Below are 24,612 nucleotides of genomic sequence, written 5' to 3'. Positions count from 1 at the left end.
CCCAGGAGACTGGAAGGGGTAAAAGTCCATGTTGTCCTCTCAACAAGGGTCAAGGTGCCTTGCGGGGGTGGGGGCTTTATTGGCCCCCTAAAGGGAAAATACACATTGAAAACAGGGGAAATTACAGCATGGGGTTTCCCTTAAAATTAAAAACAGCCTGGGTGAGCATGCAGCCCGCTCCTGAATCATACCAGGTCACATGTCTGTCAACATTAGGAGGTGTAATATACTCACCTCGTTGGGTTCTCCGGTGCTCCAGGATTGGTGAATAGCTCCGCCTACCCTCCCGCGACGTCACTCAGCTCCTCAGCCGGCTTAAGCCGCAAACTTTCAATTGCTCGGCGGCCAAGCAATACAGCTGATGCCCTGTCTCCTGTGTGTGTTGCCAGAAGGTGCTGGGACTTGTGGTATTCCTCCTCAAGCTGCTACAGTGACCTGCTTTGGATCTCCTCCATTCTCTGCTGCTGTGTCCCCAGATGGAACACTTCACATACTTTCTACTACAGATTTAGTGTCTATAGATGAGCTTCAATACAGACTGATGGTCAAATAACTGCTCACAGGGAAACAAGTACTCACCAGTTTATACTATCCAAAGACTTCCATATATCTTGCTTAAGACTTCCATATATCTTGCTTTAACTTTGGAGTGACAGAACTTTAAAACTACTTTGTATTTAAAAGAATTTGCAAGAACCCTGTTAGTATTGATGAACTGTTATTTTCATAAGATGAATTGAAGTTACGCATTTACTAACGATGGGCAGTTAACCCTATCTGAGTTGGGAACACTGCAACTACTCATAAATGCATGTTCTGGTGAACTCTCTCTCTTTGTGTTAAAGATTTGATTAATGAATTTGATTACTGGACTGTTGCCTTAAAATTGAGTTTATGTGATCATATAAACTGCCAGGGCAGCCATCAGGGGGGTACGACCGATACTCATGTAAAGTGCCCGGGCAGCCTGGGGGGCCCGCCCGGGTCCCTTACATGACTATCGGCTGACGGTGAAGGGCGAGGAGGCGGAGTACTGGCCCTAGCAGCGCAGGGCCCCAGCATTGCCGCTCCAGCGGCTTCGAGACAAGCTGGGGCCCCATCAGCGATGCTGCTCGTCTGATGTCGTACTGGCCGGAAGTGACGTCACGGAAGTGCCACGTGTGCAGGTAAGAGGAGCTAGTAAGGTAGGAAGGAAAGGAGGGAGGGGAGGGATGCAGCCCTGACCAGCCCACCTGAGACCCCTTCAGAGCCCTAGCCGTGTAAGTGGACCCAAAATTTCTGACGGCTGCCCTGTGGACTGCTACTAAATCTCCTAATCATCGTAAGTTACTTTTGCAGTTGTGATCCTAGTGAATTAGTTTAACTACTTACCTGTTGCATTACAGGAGGGTATCTTGGCAGTAAAGCCTCCCCATCCCTTTCAGGGCACCGTCTTCCCATATTGAGGTGACAAGGGCCTTTTCCCTCATCCCCAAGAGGGTGATGTGGGTATTTCTTGGGGGAGCCCCCAGATATCCACTCACCCCACCAGGGAATGAGTATAGGGGTGCCAAGGACAACCAAGGCTGTAGAGCTGAAGCGTTTCGAGGGAAATCCCCCTTCCGGAGAGCGCATGTATACATTGCTTGTATCCACTTTGTACATGTGAGTAGTTTCACATGAGGAGAAGGCTCTGTCTCCCATTTTTCTGTTTTTACATGCTCTATGAGGATATATATCCCAATAGGTTTGTGAATGGCAGCCTCTCTGAGAGTTGCTCATGAAGATCGCTGATGAGAGTCCAATAAAGGTCTGCTAAATGCTGGGAGTGTGGCAGTTTTCTAGTGAACCCAGGAAACAAAAGGTAATAATAGTGATGTACGCTCTTTCATTAGTAATGGGGAAACGGCTCTTTTTCTGAGTGCAGGTGACACCATTTCTTGAAAATACACATTTGCAAAGGGTACTGTAAGATGGTTATGAAAGCATGTGAATTTGGAACTGTGCTAGTTCAAACCACTGGTACCCTTTGTATACTCAAGTATCTACAGGGCCCAGTAGGATGTAGTGGCCATCACTGTGCTAATGCTGGTGCTGCAATATTTAGCAGTGATGGCAGATGCAATCTGTGTGTTGGAGTGGTAATGTTCTAATTCAGCCTTCCTTAACTAAGGTGCCCTAGCACCCAAGGCTACCTCCCAGCTTTGTCAGAGATGTGTACAAATTTTTACACAAAGACAGGCATTTCCAAGGGGGCAGACAGGCCAGCTGCCAGTACCATGAAAGTACATGATGCTAACCCATGGCGGGCAGCATCCTGGACCACCAGATCTAAAAGCCCATGATGGGCTTCTGATGTGAAGGAGGGCTCCTATCGTGACAGAGGGACTCCGATGTGAAAAAGGGGGAAGCTGAGGACTCTGATGTGAAGGGGGCTCCTGATGTGAAAGGTGAGGCTTTAATGTGGAAAAGGGAGACTCTGAATTGAAGGGGGGCTCCTGATTTTAAAGAAGGCCATTTATGTGATAAGCAGAGTTTCACCTTAAAATCCATACCAGACCTTTTTTATAGGAGAAGAGTCTGGTATAGATTTTGTAGTGGGGGGAACCACACATTTTTACATTTGTTTTTCACATTTTAGGCTGGGGTGACTGAATATTTTGCATACTTTTTAAGGGTGCCCTGACTGAATAAAGGTTGAGAAACACTGTTTCAATGTAACAAAAAGGACCTGAACACTGTTCCAAAGCAACAAAAAGGTCCTGAACACTAGCTGTCTACTCCGTGACATTTTGCAGACATTCGTTGCAATAATACTGCTTGAGAAGACCTTATCTCACTTGCCATTTTTGGCATATTATCATTTCTAATAGCTGGAAACTGCAGACTGATTTTTTTATTATGCAACATCATGACTGCGTAGTGGTAATCCCTCAGTTTAAGTTTTTTTAATCATCACTTTGGAAAAAAACATGCAGCTTACGAGCCAAGTCCGCAACATTCTTTTCCCCTTCCCCCACCATACCACTCTTCAGTTTACATTCTCAAGACACTACAGTTTGCCGTTGTTGAAAGCAACCATAAGAATACTGGACATAAATCTCAATGGCAAGTAATGATTCCTTAGCAGTACAGATTCTGGGTGCAGGAGATAAATGCATCAAAAAGGAATTATCCTGAAGTCAATAACTGGTACCCAGCTCCTATTAGCAAAAACATGTCTGATGTCATTACAATATGTGTAGATTTTGTCGACTATATTCAATAGAAAAAAATATAATCAACAATTACCGAACACTTTTGCCATATTTCCCATTTCAAGTTTTTGTGCTCCCTAGCTAGTTTTATATATTTTTCAATATATATAAACTAATGGAATGAGCACAAATCTTTTTGCACTTGCAAGATTTAAAGTGACTTCTAAAATAAGCATTGCAATTATATGGCCCATTGCAAAGAAAACTTAGAATTGTCACCTCTCCTGCTGCCTACACCACCAATGTCTGCAGTACTAAAGAAAGACCTACAGCTGGAGAACATGCAGAAGCCGACACTTCCGGGAGTGTCAGATTTCTGGTCCCCTCCTGCACCTAGTGGTTCAATCTGCCGGCTCCTACTTTCTGTATTGACATAGGAGCCAGTGAGAGGAACCACAGCACACTGCTTGTGGGTAAAATAATCACTAAAACTGACCTTTTGCTAGGGTGATATTTGTGTGAGGTGAGTTTTGTTTTATTCTAATCTTACATAATAGTGTGTAAGACTAGCTGACTCCAATTCAGTAGATAGATGGAAGGACAGATAGAACATAGATAGATAGATAGATAGATAGATTATGCATGGGTTGATGTCAAACAGTCTTTGGCATGGAATACTATGCAGAAACGCTGACAGAGTTTCTGATTTTTATTGCAGACTCGCCTTAGGCAATTGTATTATTGCAGTCACAAAAAAGCAAAAATAAAGGTAAATGCCTGCCCTTACTGCACTTTTTACACAATAATACCCTTATTATCAAGGGTATGGACCTAATACCCTATACCTTCCAAAACACGGCAGCTGTATTTACATATATTTTTTAAAAGCCTGCAATGTGTTCACAGGAGCAGTCTGTTCTGCATTTTTCCAGAATTTCTGAGCTTTCTTTTATGATGGCAGATTTAACATTTTAAAAGGCATGTATGTATGTGCTGACCATAGGTGGCCTGCAAGTTCACCTTCTCAGGGGTCTGCAGGGTCATCTCTATCAGGAGGCAGGATGTGGTTATTGCCTCAGGCAGCATCTCTTTGGATCACATAGAGGGAGCAGCAGGCAGAGTGGGGCCTGCCACCCCCTTTCCAGCCATAGTATCCCAGGTTGCTAAGAGCCAGGCCAGGAGATATGTAAGGGCTCTGCATTTCCCTGCCCAGCTCTTAGCAACCTGGGATACTCTGGCTGAGGTCCCACACAGCTCTGGGCAACCAGTGATGTCACTAGTTGCCCCCCTGCCGCCTCAGGTGGCAAAAAGCCTAGGGACACACCTGAGGAGGTGTGTACATTTACAATATCTGGCAATGCTAAGTTTGTAACTTTGCTGTTTTGCACACTTGGGAAGCTCAAGGACCCGCAGCTTGGTCTTACTGTATGCAAACAGAACTGGATAGCAATCTTTACCCCCCAAACAGCTATTCCCAAGAATTGACTCTTGCAAACACACATCTTTTCTAGCAGGCTGTGTTTTTCTTCTCAGGTTTATGGCTTATGTTTTTAATTAATTTCCTGGAATCTCCTGTAGTATGTCCTGACTCTAGATTAAATTAAATTAACATATTAGAGTTTGTATAATATTTTAGTTCTTTGGATTACATATATATTAAGCGGTTACATGTAGTATTTACCTTAGGTTCGAGCAATCAACTGTAGAAGGTCTATAGTTCTTTATAGTCTCTTTGATTATTTGAGCAGTCCTGTAACATGGCAACAATAACACCGAGTTGCAAAACATATCATGTTGCTTAAAAACTGATTAAAAACTGCTTTATTTAGTGCTCATTATGATCATGTAATATCTTTAGCCTATCAATCAACACCAATATTATACTGTGACATGCTGCGTACACTGTGTGCTTAGGCAACAGCTTTCTGGCTTTCTACCTACCTACAAAAGGAAGCAACCCTAACTGAACCACTGATTTAAAGGATTAAATATGTTTTGGGTGGGGGTCAATGGAAATGTCTCTTTTTATGTTGCATCCATCATTGCATTGTTAACAATAAAAACATCCACTTTATCTCCACCCCTCATCAAACTAGTAAATATGTATATAGCCTTCAGAACTAAACACCTACTTGTCACCGCTATGGTCTGTCCTGGTTTAACAGTGTTTACATTCACCAGGGAGACAGAGGCCTCTGCTGTTCCCACTTACCACAGTTAGCCTTGGGCAGGCCAGGGCAGTGACAATTAGGATAAAGCATGTCAAGATATTTTTTTTTATACTTTGAGTAAAGGAAGGTTAGATGCCCTGCCAAGTTTGTATTGTCATCTGGATCTTCAATGGGTCGCCTCTCTGTTTGTCCTGCTGGCCATTGCCACTGAGAGAGAAAGTAGAGGGGATCCTACATTTTAGAGTTGTCATGAGAGCAAAAGGTGAGGGGAAACTTTCTAATGGTGACAACTGCCTACGATGGGAATTCCCCTCACTTTATGGAGTGGATGGTTCTGTCCTGGATGGTTTCATCTCAAGGACAGAAAGTAATGGGTTATTGGCCCAGCAGGATAGATACAGCAAAAAATAACCTGATAGGGGGTTTTTAAAGCTTCCATGCTCTATCCAAACTAAGAAAATGTTTTGTAGAGAAATATCACTGCTCCAAGCCTCTATGAATATCCCTGACCTCTGGGATTCTGGTTACTGACCAAAGGGAGCTTGATATCTTTGTGATAGAGCCCTTACTGGGTGAAACGTTAGAGAACGGAGGTTGTAGGTGAGGCTGAATTGTGCTATGTTCAGGTTTAAAAAAGTCGGATGTGATCTAAAATCATTGAGGAGGTGAGGAGATTAAGGGGAGATATGATCTCCATGTACAAAATGTTCAATGGTGGTAGCAACATTAGCGATAAACTGTTTAAAATTAACTCCATTACAAAAACTAGATGCCACCACCTAAAATTGGTGGAAAAAAAATTCCAGCACAAGGGGCGAAGGGGCTTCTTCATAGTAAGATCAGTTAGGGTCTGGAACTCACTGCCACAGGCGGTGATTTCAGCAAATAATGTGGAATTGTTCAAGAAACTTTTGGACGATTTCTTAAAGGACCGTAATATACAGGGGTACAGGTACTACTAGAATGAGATCCTAATAGGTTGGACTTGATGGACTAATGTCTTTATTCAACCTCAAATACTATGTAACTATGTAATTGATGTGCGACTTCCTGCTTTCCTGTTAAGAGTTTTGGCTATAATTCTATAGTCTCTATCCGAAGTCTGTATACAAAGGTACAGTGTATTATTGTAAATGACTAATTAAAAAGGGTTATGCCCATTTTTCTGTTATTATAAATCCATAAACATTATGCAAATGCAATTCTTTAAGAAGTGTTTGTATTGTAAATGTAGAAACATGTATATTAGGTTTATATACCCAATAGTTTGTAACACTTTTTTTGTGATGTGTATATGCAATTATTATGAAATATTGAATATGAATATTTATTTAATCTCAATGTTTACTTGCCTTAGTTATTTATTTCCACACTTATTTTAATAAACTACTGTATATGCAGTTTGATTGCATTACAGTAATACATTGAGAGGGTTTGACTGACCTTTAAGCACACAAATACATACTGTATATATTAGGTGCATAATTAAACCAATACCTTGCTGTTTTATAATTTATACAAAATGTTTTTTAGGCATCACTAATTCTGTTATGACCCAAGATATGAAGTTTTATCCATTAAACATCCCATGGCAGACAGACGCCAAGATACAGAGGTCAAAGTTGGTACGGAATACTTTGAAGACTGAAAATAATGCTGCTTATGAACAGAATGCCAAGATGCCCCGGTATATTCACTTTGCAAGTAATTCCACAAATAAATGGGGTCACCCTCGTTCCTACAGAATCCAGATAGTCAGCTTTGCCGGAGAACCTTTGCCAAAAGAAAGTCCCGTGGAGGATGCAATAGGATGGGCCAAGTAAGGCATAGTGATGTGCAAATCTATTGCAAAGCAGATTCGGTGAACTTTAGATTTTCAGTTTTTTCTAAAAATATGCACGTAAATTTGTCCAGCCTGCATAACTTGATTGCCTTGATTCATGAATTGTGGGATTTTATACATGTCGGAAAGCTCTGAATGCAAATATTTAAGCTGATCAAGAACATGGAATCAGTTGTTCTTGAGATTTGATAATGTGCAATTTTCTTTTAGGCCCCATTCACACCAGATCTGTTGTGTCACCATCTATTTTTTAACATAGGAGAAAACAGTGCCTAGCTAGTAACCTTTGTGGCATTGCTAATCCATCAATCTCCCCCAGCATTTAACCACTCTGTGGTGAGGATTATAAATAAACTCTGATCTGAAGGGGGTCCTGAAATGAAGGGGAATCTGATGTGAAAGGTCTCTAATGTAAAAGAGAGGACTCTTATTAAAGGGGGTTCGTGATGTGAAAGGGGGACTCTGATGGGAAGAGGGCTCCTGACCGGAAGGTGAATGTGAAAAGGATGGGGGCTCTGATGTGAAGGAACTATCCATCTTTTTTTTTTGCGTATGATCCCCCTTAAAATCCATAGCAGACCCCTATCTAGTGTAGCGCTCACCCACCCGGGGAGTCGCTAGAATAACCTGGGTCACCCATTGTCTGTCTAGGGATTTTAGCAACCAGCTGCCCTGTTAGCATTAACTGCCCTCTTCTAGTGACCATCAGATCATATGGTGTTGAAGAACTTTTATTAACATATCCACACTGGACATCTATGGTAGAACAGACACAGACTCCAGACTCACCAGTCCTTTTTAGTAATTCAGTATGGATCAAAAGGAACACCATTTGGCACTGGGTATTCGAGAACTCACTGAGCAGGGGTGGGTGTGAGATCTTCAATAGGGGAGACACCAGACTTGTTCCTGAGGTCCATTCTAATCCAGGCACCTCCAGCAGCCAGCATTTGTTGGGGGCAGGCTGGACAGCCCCAAAACCTGGACTAATCCATGGCTGAATCCAGACTAGAATGAGCACATGGCAATTCCCTTGAGTATACAGGTGAAACTCGAATAATTAGAATATCGTGCAAAAGTAATGGCAGTAATTGCTGCAAAAGGGGCCCAAACCAAGTACTGAGTACATATGCATGCTTGTACTTTTCAGAGGTCCGATATTGTTCTATCTACAATCCTTGTTTTATTGATTGCATGTAATATTCTACTTTTTTGAGATTGTGGATTTGGGGTTCTTGGGGTATTCATGAGCTGTAAGCCATAATCATCACAATTATGACAAATCACGGCTTGAACTATCTTGCTTTGCATGTAATGAGTCTATCTCATATATTAGTTTCACCTTTTAAGTTGCATTAGTGAAATAAATGAACTTTGCACGATATTCTAATTATTTGAGTTTCACCTGTATATGCCCTGTCCCAGCATGCAACACTGGCTATAAGAGCCCCAGTGATTGGCTTATGGACCGTGCAGACACACTCACAGTGCCCCTCATTGGTTGTCCCACACTGCAGCAGAGTCACACTCCACTCAGGCAGGTACAATCAATGCCAGACTGACTACAGCTCTAGTAAGCACTAAATTTCTAGTAGCCACTCCACTACAGGTGGTAGGGACTACACTAGGAAAAGGTTCTGGTATTATTTTTACCTTTAAGACTGGAGTGCCTCGAGATTTTTCTATACTTTTAAAGGGTATATAAGCAGGGCTGTCTTTACCACAGGGCAAATAGGGCAACTGCCCTGGGCCTCATAATTTACAGGGGCCCAAATCAGCTTTCCCATTCACCCTGAGCAGCAGACAGAAAAAGAGCAGCAGTACTGCCGGTGTGGATACCACCCATCCAGTCCTCTAGTATCAGTTCCCAGCCTGTCACTTCACAAGCTGGAAATCGTCAGTGTCTGTGTGCCTCCTCCTGCTGTTGTCTACTCCCCAGAGGCCTGTCACATAGATCCAGCAGGTGCAAAGGGGAGAAGGAGGGGAAGGGCACAGCCATGCACAGCACAAGGCAGGTAGAATCTGAAATTTTTTTTTTTTTATAAATGCACACCTGCTGGGGTCTGGGAGAAGAACTGGGACCAGGAAGAATCTGGGCAGTATATCTTTCAGCAAGTGTTCAGTGATATGCAGTATAAATGCAATACAGATTTTACTAATATACCCATGTACTTGTACTACTTGATACATCATACAATAAGATTTAAATTTAAAGTCTTATTGTATGATTTATTAAGTAGCAAAAGCAGAACAAATGATTATATATATATATATATATATGTATATATATATATATATACACATATATATACATATGCAATGTAAATGCAATACCGATTTTACTAACACTGGTACATTTGTTCTGTACTACTTAATAAATCATACAATAAGACTTTTAATTTAAATGTTATTGTATGATTTATCAAGTAATACAGAACAAATGTACAAATACGTGGTAAAATTGGTATTGCATTTACAGTGCATGTCCCCGAACACTTACTGCATTGTGCATTGCATTTTCAACATATGCATTCTACAAATAGTGTCTTGGTGGTGTGTTTAAATCTGCATGTAGAGAGGTTAATTCTATGATTCATGAGCCACTATACACTTTTTTAGAATCCCACCCCCAAAGTTGTCTTTAGTATATACTTTTACTGAGAAGCTTTGCACATGTCCAGCCCTTGTGGTGCATGTGGTTTGCCTGATGATTTAGAATGCTGCAAACCCTGGCTTGCCTGGTTCGAATCTCTACTGTGTTAACATATTTGTTTTAGAGTTCAATAGGCTCAGAGAGCCAATCTCCATGATATAGGAACATGAGCAACTCATTCTGTTGTCTTCTGGTTCTGTGGTGCAACATGTAAGGCTCCTGGAGCCTGAATCAGAAGGTTGTGGGTTTGATTCCCATGAGTGAGGGCAAAGTTGGTCACATAAAGCAGGACCAACACCAGTGAGTTGTGTGATGGGTGCAAAAATGTGTGAAGACCCAGTGGAAGTGTTCAGAGCTTGAACATGTGGTAATGTGGACTGCCTTCCTTGGAAAACTTGAAGAGGTGGTTGTGTATATCACCATCCTTGGGGAAGTAGCCGAATATATCCTGTGGAAGACTGTGCACTGATGATGGTTGAGTTGACAGAGAGAGCTGTGGAAGGCTTCTTGAAAATGTCCTATATTTAGGCAAATTAATGCAAAAAAAATTACTAGTACTTGTTTTTCTGTTCCCTTGACCTTTTTGTGTGAGGCTCTGGGGTCACTTTAAACTTACTCACATTGCACCAGCTGCTTGTGGTGGTCACTTCTTATCCTCTTGCATGGTAAGGTGTCCCTTTCTCTGGCATTTCATTCACTTGTCTCCACAGACACTCAGCATCACATGGCTGGAGTGTGCTTCACTGAGGTTTCATTCACAAGGTGCCAACCTCATAGGTCTTTGGCAGGTAGGTCTGCTCCTTATCCCCTCACCATTTTTTTGTGACCAGGGATGCCTCTTCCCTGCTGGAGTTTACGTCACTGTGGTTTCTTTCACATGGTGCCAACCACCGCAAAGTTCTTTGGTGAGAAGGTCTGCTCCTTAACCTCTCACCAGGTTTTTGTGACGAGGGATGCCCTTTCACTGCTGGAGTCTATGTCACTGGGGTTTCACTCACATGGTGCTAACTACCTCATAGTTCTTTGGTGAGAAGGTCTGCACTTTAACCTCTCACCAGGTTTATGTGAACAGGGACACCCCTCCACATTCCACCAAGCACATGGTTGCTGTTTCACCCACAACAACCATTAGGTAGTTTGATCTACCTTGGGAATCGAACACTCGGCCTTCAGATTCCACAGTCATTGCCCTCCATGCTGAGCCAGAGACCTGGATGTTCAAGTCTGTGAGCAGTGGTAATGCAACTCAAATTAAACCGAGGTTATCAAGAAAGGTAATACAAATTGTAAAGTGCATTATCCCATAGCAACCAATATGAACCATACCCGGTATGAAAGCTGATTGTTTGCTATGAGTTTCTGCAGTTTATTCAACTTTAATAAACAAATCTGAATTGGTGACCATCTGTGGATTTGAACTCACAACCATTCTATTAGTGAGATCGCCATCCTACACACAAGACCACTGCCTCAGATGGTGGGCGGGGCCAAAAACAGAGCTGTGATATCATGACATACCATATGATTGGTGGATTAATGGTTAAATTAATCTTGGCATCAATGACTATCTCCATCTGGCTAAAAAAAAAACAGTTTCAAGAGCCCAATGCCTTGGACCAAAGGACACCATCTCAACTGCCTGCAAAGTGCAATAACCCAGAGCCACCAATATGAAAGGCTACTTAGTCTGAAAACCAATTGATTGCTACCAGTTTCTGCTATTTATACAACTATAATAAATAAAACTGAAAGGGTGGTCACCTGGTGATTTGAACTCACAACCATTTTATTTTGGTGGTCAGCGGCATACACCCAATGCCACTGCCTCAGATGGTGGGCGGGGCCCAAACTAGAGCTGTGATATCATTGCATACCATATAATTAGTGGTTTAAAGTTCACACATTGTATTTAATTGTTGCCGTTAGATCTAGACTAGTGTACCACTTGGCCTCCAATGGGCTATCCTCATCTTGTAAAATGCAGTTATTTTAAGAGTCTATTGCCTTGGACCAAAGGACGCCATCTCAACTGCCTGCAAGGTTCCATAACCCAGAGCCACCAATATGATAGGCTACGTAGTCTTTAAGCCAATTGGTTGGTACTGGTTTCTGCAGTTTATACAAATTTATAAACATATCTGAAAGGGTGGTCACCTGAGGATTTGAACTTGCAACAATTTTATTTTTGTGTTCAGCATTATACACCCTACGCCACTGCCTCAGATGGTGGGCGGGACCCAAACCAGAGCTGTGATATCATTACATACCAGACGCTTAGTGGTTTAATGGTCGCACATTAGATTTAATTGCTGCCATTAGACATAGGCCAGCCTCCCACTTGGCCCAGTTACATTCAAGAGTCCATTGCCTTGAACCAAAGAACACCAGTTTTTATAACTTTAATAAATAAATCTGAAAGGGTGGTCACCTGGGGATTCAAAGTCACAACCATTTTATTTTTGTGTTAAGCAGCACACACTCAACACCACTGCCTCAGATGGTGGGTGGGGCACAAACCAGATCTGTGATATCATTACACACCATACGAATTGTGAATTTATGGTCAAACAGCCTCCAAAAGGCTATTCCCTTCTGGTTAAAATCTACTTTCAAGAGTCCATTGCCTTGAAAAAAAGGATGTCCTCTACCTGCACAGTGCAATTACTCATAGCAATCAATATGAAAAGCTATCTAGTCTAAAGCCAATTGGTTGCTATTGGTTTCTGCAGTTTATACAACTTTAATAAATAAATTTGAAAAAGTGGTTGTATGAGGATTTGAACTCACAATCATTTTATCTTTGAGGTTAGCAGCATATACACAACACCACCACCTTAGATAGAGGGGTGGGGATTAAAACCAGAGCTGTGATATCAATGCTTGCCATGTAATTAGTGGATTAATGGTCAAACATTGTATTAAATTGCTGCCATCAGACCTAGAGCAGTGTCCCTCTTGACCTCCTAAAGGCTCTTCCCTTCTTAAACTTTTTTTTGAAGAGTCCATTGCCTTGAACCACAGGGCATCTTGACTGCTGCTTCCACAGTGCAATAACCCATAGCAATCCATATAGGAGGCTACCTAGTCAGCAAGCCAATTGGTTGCTATTGGTTTCTGCAGTTTCTACAATTTTAGTCAATAAATATGAAAAGGTGGTTGCACATGGATTAGAACTCACAACCATTTTATTTTTGTGGTCAGCAGCATACACACAGCACCACTGCCATAGATGCTGGGCGGCACCCAAAACCAGAGCTGTGATATCATTACATACCACATGATTACTACCATGAGAGTCCCCCTCTTGGTCTCCTTAATACTGCTCTAATCTAGTTAAACTCTACTTCCAATAGTCCATTGCCTTGACCCACAGGACATGATCTTGACTGCAATAACACTACACTGCAATAACCCATAGCAACCAATATGAAAGGTTAACTTATCTGAAAGCCAGTTGGTTGCTGGTTTCTGCAACTTTATTAAATAAAGCTGAAAAGGTGGTCACCCGGGAATTTGAACTCACAGCCATCTCATTTGTAATTCAGCAACATGCACACAATGCTACTGCATTGGGTGGTGAGCAATACCCACAACCAGAGCTGTGATATCATTACACATTAGTATCTTTGCATTCAAACATTGTATTGAATTGCTATCACCAGACCTTTTGCATGGGCTATTAAAGGATCTAAAGGACCAGATGGCAGGGGGTCCAGATTAGTTTTAATTGTTTTTTAATTTTTCTTTATTTTTTTTAACTTTCTTGTCACCTTTATTTTTTTTAACTTTTTTGTCACTTTTTTATTTTCTTATATTAATTTTTTAACTTACAAAGGAGCTAACAAGCCCCTGTGTGATAGCATTTGGAGGTGACAGGTTCTCTGTATTGAATCTGTTACTTCCAATACAGGAGTTCTAGCACAGCACTGTGCTGGAACTCCGGTGACAGCTGAGATGGGAAGGCTGCGAGTGCAGAGACAGCAGAGAGAGAAGAGACAGCAGAGAGAACGAGGAGAGAGAAGAGACAGCCGAGAGAGAGACAGCAGAGAGGAGAGAGAGATACAGGGGACAGCACGAGGAGAGAGAGCGGAAGGAGAGAGAGCACGAGGAGAGAGAGCGCAAGTGAGACAGGGGAGAGAGCTAGGAGAGAGGAGACAGCAGCGAGAGAGAGAGACAGGGGAGAGAGCGAGGAGAGAGAGCGAGAAGAGACAACCAAGAGAGAGACAGCAGAGAGGAGAAAGAGATACAGGGGAGAGCCCGAGGAGAGAGAGAGGCAGTAGTCCCAGTAACGATTTTAATGTGCTTGTTTTTCAAATGCAGGTGTTTTTTCGTTGGTAGATGAGACCAACGAGAGCTCGTCATTTGAAAAGTAGATCTCCAGACAAAAAATTGTGTGCCCCCCTGATGTAGATGTACGTGTCACAAATCTGTATTATAGAGTTAATTGTGTTGTAAAGTCCTGAGTTTATTGCGCTGCAGAGTCCTGAGCCCATTGCGTTGAAGAGTCCTGAGCCCATTGCGTTGCAGAGTTCTGCATATACCTGTACATACATTGGTTTTTTTCCTTTGACAGCATAAGGTGTGTCTTTTTTTGGTACACTGTTTAGCTTGGTGCATTTCTTTGCTTAGCAAATCAGACACATCACTTTTGTTAGGTTTTTATTTTATTTTACATACACATTCCGTAGTGCACCTTTTAAGAACAGAAGACACAACAGCAGCATTACTTGGATGGCAAACTAGGACCACAGTGTATGCATTTAACTTTAGTGTATGATCTGCTAGATAGGTCCAAGAAATTCAATATGCACAGGCATCCTCATGTGCATGTGGCTCCATGATGCAAGTGTACCCGTTTGTTTTTGTTTTTTTTGAGGGGGGCATGTGAGAGAACCCTCTCCAATCAGCTACCGCTGTCAAACCTGTTGGTAATTTGGAAATCCTGAGCCTCCACTAAGTATGGGATTGGATATCTCTTTAAATGTTAGTGCCTACACCCAGCTGGGCCTTGTAGTTTACAAGTGGGACTCCTAGATGAGAATGACCTTGCCCCTATGCATGTTCTTCTGTAAATACAACTCTGGTCAATAATTGTTAAGAGTGATGAGCTCCAATCATTTTAGTTAGATTTTATAGTATTTGGTTACATATGCATGGATTAGTAATGGTAGGAGGATCAGGGAGCACAAGATATCCATTTTTTAAGTACATCCATGAACAATCCTTTAGTCTTCTGTATAGTCCTCTATCTTATGAATCCTTCTTTCTGTATCACTTTACTGGCTAGACACATATGTAACTTTGGCTCATTGCAACTGAGGTTCTAGTGCAGGGATGCCCACAATTTTTGTGTTAACATCTACTTTTCAAACGACGAGCTACTAGAGATCTACCAATGAAAAAAAAAACTCCCTCGCGCTCTCTCTCTCCTGGCTGTCTCTCCTTGCTTTCTCTCCTGGCTGTCTCTCCTTGCTCTCTCTCCTGGCTGTCTCTTCTTGCTCATCCTCCTGGCTGTCACTCCTTGCTCATCCTCCTGGCTGTCTTTCCTCGTTTTTTCTTCTGGCTGTCATTCCTCGTTTTTTCTCCTGGCTGTCTCTCTTTGCTCTCTCTTTCCTGGCTGTCTCTCCTTGCTCTCTCCCCTGGCTGTCTTTCCTCTCTCTCCTGTCTGTCTCTCCCTGCTCTCTCTCCTGGCTCACCTTGCTGTATTTTGCAACAGGCTGTGTAAACAAATATTATTTGATGTAATACATAGCACTTCACCCACCAGTATCCACCAGAAAGGTGTCAGGGAGCTTGGCTCAGCAGGCCTCAGGCTAATAGTTAATCATGTGTGCACAGCTAAATAAATATACCAAAATGGAATAAAGGGGCCGCCATTCACACCCTTCGTGATCTACCAGCATCAGCTTTGAGAGCTACTGATAGATCACGATCTACCTAATGGGCACCCCTGTTCTAGTGTATGCTCAGTCATTACGTCAAGGCAGGATAGCAATTAGAAGGGTCCAGTGTTACGTCTCCAGACTCAGTCAGTCACCCACCATCTCTGTGGGGGACAACTGCAGCTGTGCTTCATCAAGGCCAGTAATGTAACACTCCATCATAGCAGGCACTTAGGGACACCACCCAGGATAGGAGATCCCCATAGCTTCCCGTAGCCCTAGGCCCTCAGGCCTGGGGCCTAACTTGGTGAATCACAGAGACAGGTGAAGACCCTGGAGCGAAGAGAATGTGCCAGGAAGTGCCTCAGATATTTATTAGCTCTCCCAGTATGCACAACTGGCTCCCCAGACTTACTGATTGGCCAGGCATTAAACATCCTTAATGTGGAGTGTTATCTCAGCACACTCTGCTGGTGGACACCCAATACAACAAGTGACTGAGAATAATCACTGCACACTTAGAGAACCCATGCCAGTACAGCTAAGCTGACTAATCTACACTAACAGATCACAGAACAGAAATATAGGAGGATAATTTGGAAAAATACTACATCCCTACACAAGCATACCGCAATGATTTAAAGTATATCTGCTATGGTTCATTTGCTTTAGGAAATGAGGCTCATTCAGTGAATATAAAAAACACAGTAATCTCAAACTAACACTGAAAACCACTTTTGTTTAGATAACTTAAATAGCAAAAGAATTCTTAAGCCCATCGATACCATTTTATTTTCTATAAGGTACAAACTAGCAGTGACTCATCATAAAGATGACGAATCTGAGAGCAGTTCCATCTACAATCAAAATGATCCTTGGGCTCCAAGTGTAAAGTTCTCTGAATTCATAAATGATGAAGATATTCAAAATCAGGTGAGTCAACGTTATTTGAAAGGCTGACTTCACCTAAGTGGATATTTCAGAATTGGGTGAACATAGACGGCTTCTTATATCCAGTTGTGAGATATTCTGCAACAGGTTATGCCTGGGTACCTTTTCTGCAAGATTACAATTACAGTATTCGCCTCTCACAGTTAAATTCCAGACATACAAGATGCTTCTACATTGCATATTGGGGGGGATGTCTGATCTCTGAAAAATATAGAAAGTGAGCGCCTGATTCAATGAGTAAGCAACAATGCAAAACCGAACCCTTAATGGTAATGCTCTTTTGAGAAGTTGGTGGGGGCACAGTCACTTCACCACATTTTTTGTAAAAGGTAATTTAATGTATACAGATCAATTTACAACTAGCAGCCAATTACCACTTAGTCAACTTTATTTATATATTGCTAAATATGTACTAATGATATACTACAGACTGTTGACTTTACAGCTCTGGCAATTGTCTTAGTGAGCATCTCATGATAAATGAAGTGTATGCAAAGTAAAACTTTTTAGTTTTTTTTTTGGATAGCATTTTTAGAAGTAAGACCCCCTGTCAGTTTCTTTTTATCCAAGCTAGGGAGATTCACTCCTCTTTTTGTCCTAGTGACCATTTTCACTATTTTAGATTTGTCACCAGAACATGAAGCGAAGCAGAGTCCTCCATTTGGGACACCCGTTCCTACTACAAATCACTAAGACATGAATTTTATAAAAATGTTTGAGATTTCCTCTCATTTTCTGCTGTATCTCCAGGGCAGGAAAATCTCCACTCCCTACTTTATCTAAAATGTAAAAAAAAAGGTCTGCTTTAATATGTTCATATTATATTATGTTTCAAAGGAAAGTATGCCAGAGGAATAATTATTTATATTTAGTGATTTGAATAGCTTTCTATTTAAAATTAGTACTGTACTGTATTTTATTAGACATGAAATATTCTTCAATTTAAAATTTAAGATTTAAAATGATTTAAAATGTATATGAATACAGAGGGCTAAGGACTATAATGTTAGTCCAAGTTTTTTCCTTATCCTGGTCTTTTTTGGATTTTATGAAGCATTTATGAGTATTGCACAACTCTCATTGACTTTTCTCTGTCCCAGGATCTGGTCGCTTGGATTACAGTTGGATTTCTCCATATACCCCACTCAGAGGATCTTCCAAACACTGCCACTCCGGGAAATGGCGTTGGGTTCTTCCTCAGGCCTTACAACTATTTTAACATTGATCCTTCTGTTCATTCTCCGGATGGTGTTTATTTTCAGAGTGAACAGGATTATAGTTCATGTGATGTTAACCAAATGGCTTGTTTGTCCAAAACAGGGTCCTGTGTTCCCAAGATACCTCCTTTCACTTACAAAGGCTTTAAGTATCTTGTGAATTTGTAAGCAAAAGTATATACATAGTTTCTGTGACAGCTAGAGGATGTATGATTCCCCCCAGCGTTTGAGTTACTGCATATTATGTAACGTAAGGGTATTGGTAAATCTGCCTTTGTGTGTTTAAATGTTTATACCATGATGCATCACAAACATTTGTTCTATTTGTTTGATGAATAAATGATTGAGGTAGTCAGAGATTTTTCTAACATTTACGAAAACTCTGTTAATGCTCACACTGCTTTGGAGTACCTTTATAAACCCCATCATGGGGCAAATGTTTCAAGTAATGCTCAAATTTGTTGTATTGTTTGCTTTTGGTGATCTTTGTGGTGTCACTCTTGGTAATGAGATCTGAGTGATATAAAGCTTAAATCCAATTTTATAAAATGTAGTTTATTTACAGAACAGATCCTGCCCTGTTCACCTTGGTAGAGCCAGACTTTGCTTCTCCACATCAAAACAGCCCACCTAATGACTGCTGGTGTGATAACTGATAGGGAAATAATCCAACAGCAGCAGTAGAGGTTTAGAAAACACATATTTACAGAATGAATAAAGTAGAAGCAGTGACTGGTCCTGCATTGTACTTAATAGTGTCTACCATCCTTTGGAACTTCCTACTCCATTCTGCCCACTTTTCACCTACTCTGTCCACCTTTAAGAGTTTTCCTTGAAAACGCGTCTCTTCAGGGAAACCTATCCCACCTCAACATACCTCTCCTTTACTTCTTCCATTATATCATCCTCCACAATGATTACCTTTTGTATCACTTGCCCCTCCTGCTAGATTGTAAACCCTCATGAACAGGGCCCTCCTAACCCTCCTGTATTGAAATTGTATTGTAACTGTAATGATTCCCTCCATTTTGTAAAGCGCTGTTGGCGCTATATAAATCCTGTATAATAATAATGCCAAAGATGTCACACCTGGTGAAGTGGAATGGCTTTGTAGGACTAAAGCAAAAGCAGATATCCTCAGATATGAACCGCCCCTACACTAAAGCATATCACCCTTGCTAGCCTAGGTGGGCAAGAGGGACACAAAGTAGTGAAGCTTTATAGCTGACTAGAATTACATTTTAGGTTCATGTAGTTAAGTGCAGTGATTCTCATTCATTTTCATGCAATTCAAGCTAGTAAAATCATAGGGCAAGTTCAGTCAGGAGGCTATCCTCCAACGCGTAGCTGCCTTACATTTACAGAACCACGGACTGCTACCAGCAACTTCAATCCACTCTGCTCAGTGTTAAAGGAGAACTATGGGGTTAAGGCTTTTCCCCATAGTTCTCCTTAGGGTAACGGGAGGACACAAACTAGCGTCCTCCCGTCACCCTAGGCTCAGTATACCGCCTGAACGTCCGTTCCGCCAGTCAGCACTGACGGATCGGCGCAAGGGGGGTGGGGGGAATCCACCTCCTCCCCTGGTGTTCGCTTACCTCCCGATCTACTGAGCCAACCTGCGACAGTCTCATTGTCACAGGTCGGCTAGAAATATGAGGTGAGTGAAAAGCACTCACCTCATAGTTCTCCTGTAATGCCGGTGCTGTCATTGTGATATCAGGTATACAAATTGAAATTGGATGGGAAATTATGTATGCCACACTGTTATTTGACACTGGCAGCATCCTGTGGAAAAATACAACACACTGAAACCAGATGTATTCAGACAGATCTGCAATGATGTTAACTCAAAATGATCTTCTGAAAGTATTTTTTTGCTTACAAATCTCCTTAACACTCTATTGTTAAATCAGTTTTATATAGACATTGTAGGAATTAGTATATTTCAGAAATACCAAAACTTCCACTTACCTTCTGTTAATGTAAACTTTATTGGTGAGCTAAGTATACAATGGATTAAATATATTATAGAAAATAAAAATAAGTTAAAACATATACACAGTCAATAAATAATATGTCTTGGTTTTTTTGAGTAAAAATTTGATCACAGAACAAGGGATAGAAATAAATGCCACCTCTCCAAGCTCCTGCAAGAATTCCCCACCTCTGGAACTCTGGGTGTCAGCCAAAGAGAGTCTGACCACCCTCAACATACTCAATGGGAAAAGCAGGAAGTTAAACACCGATAATATCTGATCGTTCAGCTTTATTGAGCCTGGCCGTGGCACACTGCAGCCCCTCTCTTATGTGCTTCACCCAATATGGGCTCAATCCCAGAGATGGCCAAAGATTGGACTCTTCAGAGGAGTACTAAGTGCTGTGATATTTTGAGGAAGCCATGCACAGCGCTCTGTTGATCCCTTCCACCAGCCATGATAAGCTTGTGTTGCACACAGAAGTGCAAAGGCCCAGTGATGTCATCACTGGGTCTAAAATAGGGTATGTACTGAAAAGAGAGAGGTTTTATTTACAAATTTCATTAGCATATCGATGAGGGGGAAAGGGTTCAACCAGGGAACACAAAAATATTAGCAGACAAAACCCCAGCCTAAATAATGCAATCAATCTCAGGGTTTTAAAAAGAGAAAACCTGAATCTCAGCATAGATGCAGACATGAAAAAACATACCTACAGTACCCTGAGAGAAGAGCTATTATATATATATCTCTCCAACTGCCCATGTCTCCTACATCACCTACGTTGCAGTGCTACAGCCTCCATCAAAGTTTTGGGCATTCAGTATTTCTTGGAGTGTTAACTTCCTGTGTCTCCTGCCGTGCACTGTGGCTCCTTCCTCCAATCCCTACATCATTATAGGATTTAGCTTTGACATAGGAGTCAGAGGTTGGAACCACACTGTAAAGCAGGAAACACAGGCACCCAATACTCCGAGCATGTCAAATATGAAAGACGTTGACGGAGACTGCAGCACTAGAACAGACTAAAGGTAGGAGACCTGGGCGTCTGAGGTTGGGTGGAATATAATGGCTCTTCTCTTGCATGCAAAATTAGGATCAATATTTTTTCTTTGTGCTCAAACATACCACAAAGCCTTGTACTTAAAGTGTATGTAGGGACCCAGCTTTCTGCAGTTGTGTCGCTATTAAATTTATTGGAGGGGTATTTATCAAAAGTGGAGCATTTGCCAAGCAGCTTCTATCTTTCATTTTCAAAGGTTAATTGAACAAACCGGAGAGAAGTTTGGTTACTATGGACAAATGCTCCAGATTCTGTATGCTCCAGTCTTGATAAATTCCTTCTGATGGAGCAAAGGTCTGGAGCAGCTGCCCACGGCAGCCAATCAGCTTCTATCTTCAGTTTGCTTAGTTGAGCTTTGTAAATGAAAGAGAGAAGTTGATTGGTTGCTCCACATTCTGTCTGCTCCAGATTTTATGAATTCCCCCCAGTACTGTGTTTTATTGCTGGACTGTATCCAGTCTGAGCATCTATTTTTTTTGTGCTCTGCAGGTCTTCCCTAAAACTGGTGGGCTGATTGATTCCACTTGTTGCTGAGAGGGGGCTCCAGTGTACAGTTTAGGAGGGTTGACCACAGGTTATGAATATGTATCTGACTTAACCAGTCCCTGAGGGGGTGATTTTGACGTATGGCTGGGGAGATGATAAATATTTTAGAGCTCATAGATTTTCCTGGCCGTTACTTATAGGACCTAATGTTGCGGCTGCTACAATTCAGCATATTTTGTCCTTTGTTTTTTTGTGCTTTCGGGTATCCTCCATCCTTAAACCATCTCTACTGATTTTTAGTATTCAGCAGAAAAATTATAAAAAGACTCTGAAACTCAAGCCTGATCATTACCAGAGGTTGGCAGTGTTGCTGGATCTGGAAACAGGGCAGGTAATCACAGAACAAGTATGAGAAGCTAAAATTACTAGTGGCTCATGTGGCGGCCATCTCTCCATATATATTTAAACTCATGAAAAAATTATATAAATTACCAGCCTCTAGAATTCTTTTTATATGCTTTTGTTTTTTTATATTACCTGATGATCCTGCCAGTAACACACTCACTGTACTGTACAACAGGAACAGCATTATCACCTTGGTCTGCTTGTTCTTGATTTGCAATTCACTCATCAGATTCTCCTTTCCTTATCTTCCATGACATGGGAGGCATGGCTGTACTCTATATTATTATTATACAGGATTTATATAGCGCCAACAGTTTGCCCAGCACTTTACAATATAGGGAAGACATTACAATCACATTACAAATCAAGACAAGATGGTAAGGAGGGCCCTGCCCCTGAGGGCTTACAATCTAAAAGGGAAGGAGAAGTGATACATAAGGAGGGATCTATAGAGGTTAACTGGGCAGGACTGATAACACTGCTTGAGAATTTCTGGCAGGATCAATGGGTAATTTTTATGTAACAACACTTATTAAACAGATATATAATAAAATGCTTTTAATGGTATATTTACCAGACCAAATGTGAGCAAATAAGAAAAAAGGTATTTCTTAAGGTTTACATGCCATTCATATTATCCTCAGTATATAGTAATAGACTGTAATTCATTAACGCAATAAAGACTTACAGGAACTGGCCAAAGATAACTTACAGTAATACATAGGTTTGTGGCCATTGCAGACACTCAGCAAATTCCAGTTCAGTATAATTCATCTACCACATATGTGGCAATTCCTGAACCTTTCCCATAGTGAGATTAACCTCCTTTATTTCCACCCACCCCCTCGCAATTCTTGTATTCTTCTGAAATACATTAATCTGAATGGAGATATTATTATTATTATTATTATACAGGATTTATATATATCAAGCCACAAATGTAACCTTTGCTTCCTAACTAGTGATTGGTAAATCGAACGTAGGTAGATTCACTCAAGATTCAGCAAATTTTGTTCAAAATTCCTTAACAATCCAAATTTATGTTTGACTTTTTATTGAAAGCAAAAACAGATGATCAGTGATTACGCAACAAAATAAGCATTAAAGTGTAAGTAGCAAACCTCCATTCTGCAGTTTTGTCTCTATTAAGGGGGAATTTATCAAAACTGGAGCAGACAGAATCTGGAGCATTTGTCCATAGCAACCAATCAGCTTCTATCTTTCATTTTTAAAGCTTAACTGAGCAAACTGAAAAGAAAAATTTGGTTACTCTGGGCAAATAATCCAGATTCTGTCTACTCCAGTTTTGTTGAATTCCTCCCATTTATCAATAAACACATTTGGCAAATATGACAACATCTCAATATCCAAGAGTGCCATTATTATGGAAGTGTAACTTATTAATTGTACATATCATCACAGTAAATTTGAGAGTTGTCGAGACAAAACATCCCAATCAAAAGCACGCATGGTATGGTTTCACCAGTAAGTCTGTGGTATATTTGGAGGATTTTCTCCCAAAAAAGTTGGACATGTTCCCCAAATAAGTAACATCGTCTCACGCCATCGTATCCATTGAACAATGCCAAAACGCGTCAGATACAGAGGGTCAAATTTATGTATAAAAACTGGACCTGCACATGCTCTTGTAATTTTGTTCCTGAATCCTAGTTGAGATAGACATTTTGTGGGTAAAAGTGAACGTTTTGACCCAAGCCAGCTCTTCATGGACACCACACAGGTCTTTCTCCCATTTGTCATTAAAACTAGGTGCCTCCTAATATGTCTCTTGTACTAACAGGGTATAAACACAAGAGACAAGGTAGTCAAGTGCCTGTGTTTGGGTTAGGACTGTCTCAAAAGATGTATGAGGCCTAGTGAGCAGCGTCAGTGGAGAGAGAGACACCAAGAAATTAGAAAGTTGAGTATTCTAACCATGCCGTGCAAGAATTATGACATTGGGGGAGCAGCTGTGAGCGCGGAGGAAGGACCCCCTCCCGCAGTGTTTGAGCTATTGTCATGCCAATACATCAAAAAGTGAGACTGGAACAATGCAGGAGGAAACGTTTGGTTTCCAAACAAGGTGACTAACAACCCAGATTTAAAGCAGCATCAAAAATTAAGTCTATACGAGAATGAGGAATTGTGTTGGTAAATTCTGGCTATTTTTGAGGGAGAAAAAAGGAATGGAAAGCTAGGCACAATCATGGGGAACATATACCACTGTATATACATTTTTTAAAATACAATACCATATAATGGGTGGGGGGGGCAGTATTTTATATGCAGCTTCATGGGCAACATTGAAAATTCACTGATGATTTGAATGACATGCTTGGGGGGATGCCTTAAAGCTATGCGGTGTTACTGAATTATGCAATTTTTTTTGACTGCCAGTGCTTATTTTACTGCCAGTGTACTTTTACAATTAACTTGTGCTTACATACAGTAGCAACACCCTAATCGGATTCATTTCAGTTTGAAAAAAGGCAGCCTTGTTATGGGTAACTTTTAGTGGTGCACCGAAATGAAAATCTCGAAACCGAAATGAAAAAAAAAGGCTGGCTGAAACCTAAAATGTTTTTTTTGCCAACGTTTTCAACATTTTAAAAACATTTTATATTTATAAACTTTTATATTTTAGTTATATTTATTTATTTTTATTAAATAGTTTCATTTTTTAGTTTACTTTTAGGAGCTTCAGGGAAATATTAGGGGTCTAAACAGACCCCTGATATTTCCCTTTTAAAATAGAGAAAAAGAGATTGATTGCTGAGTGTTTGTAT

At 41.1% G+C, this 24,612-nt stretch overlaps 1 protein-coding gene across 1 annotated transcript in view; it reads left to right on the top strand.

Annotated features, from left to right (window-relative positions):
• LOC108793520 (membrane primary amine oxidase-like) overlaps window positions 1-18,125 on the top strand; it is a 23,207-nt gene extending 5,082 nt beyond the window's left edge. The window contains exons 2-4 of the mRNA XM_018564488.1: window positions 6,881-7,166; window positions 16,529-16,658; window positions 17,777-18,125. Coding sequence (XP_018419990.1) covers window positions 6,881-7,166; window positions 16,529-16,658; window positions 17,777-18,061 — 701 coding nt within the window. The 3' untranslated portion in view covers window positions 18,062-18,125. The remainder of the gene's footprint in view (window positions 1-6,880; window positions 7,167-16,528; window positions 16,659-17,776) is intronic.
• The last annotated feature ends 6,487 nt before the right edge of the window (window positions 18,126-24,612 follow it).

Source organism: Nanorana parkeri, unplaced genomic scaffold (genome assembly GCF_000935625.1).
Source record: "Nanorana parkeri isolate BGI_ZX_2015 unplaced genomic scaffold, ASM93562v1 scaffold756, whole genome shotgun sequence".
NCBI lineage: Eukaryota > Metazoa > Chordata > Amphibia > Anura > Dicroglossidae > Nanorana > Nanorana parkeri.
The sequence above is the reverse complement of the archived record's forward strand: the minus strand, read 5'-3'. Positions and strand labels throughout refer to the sequence as shown.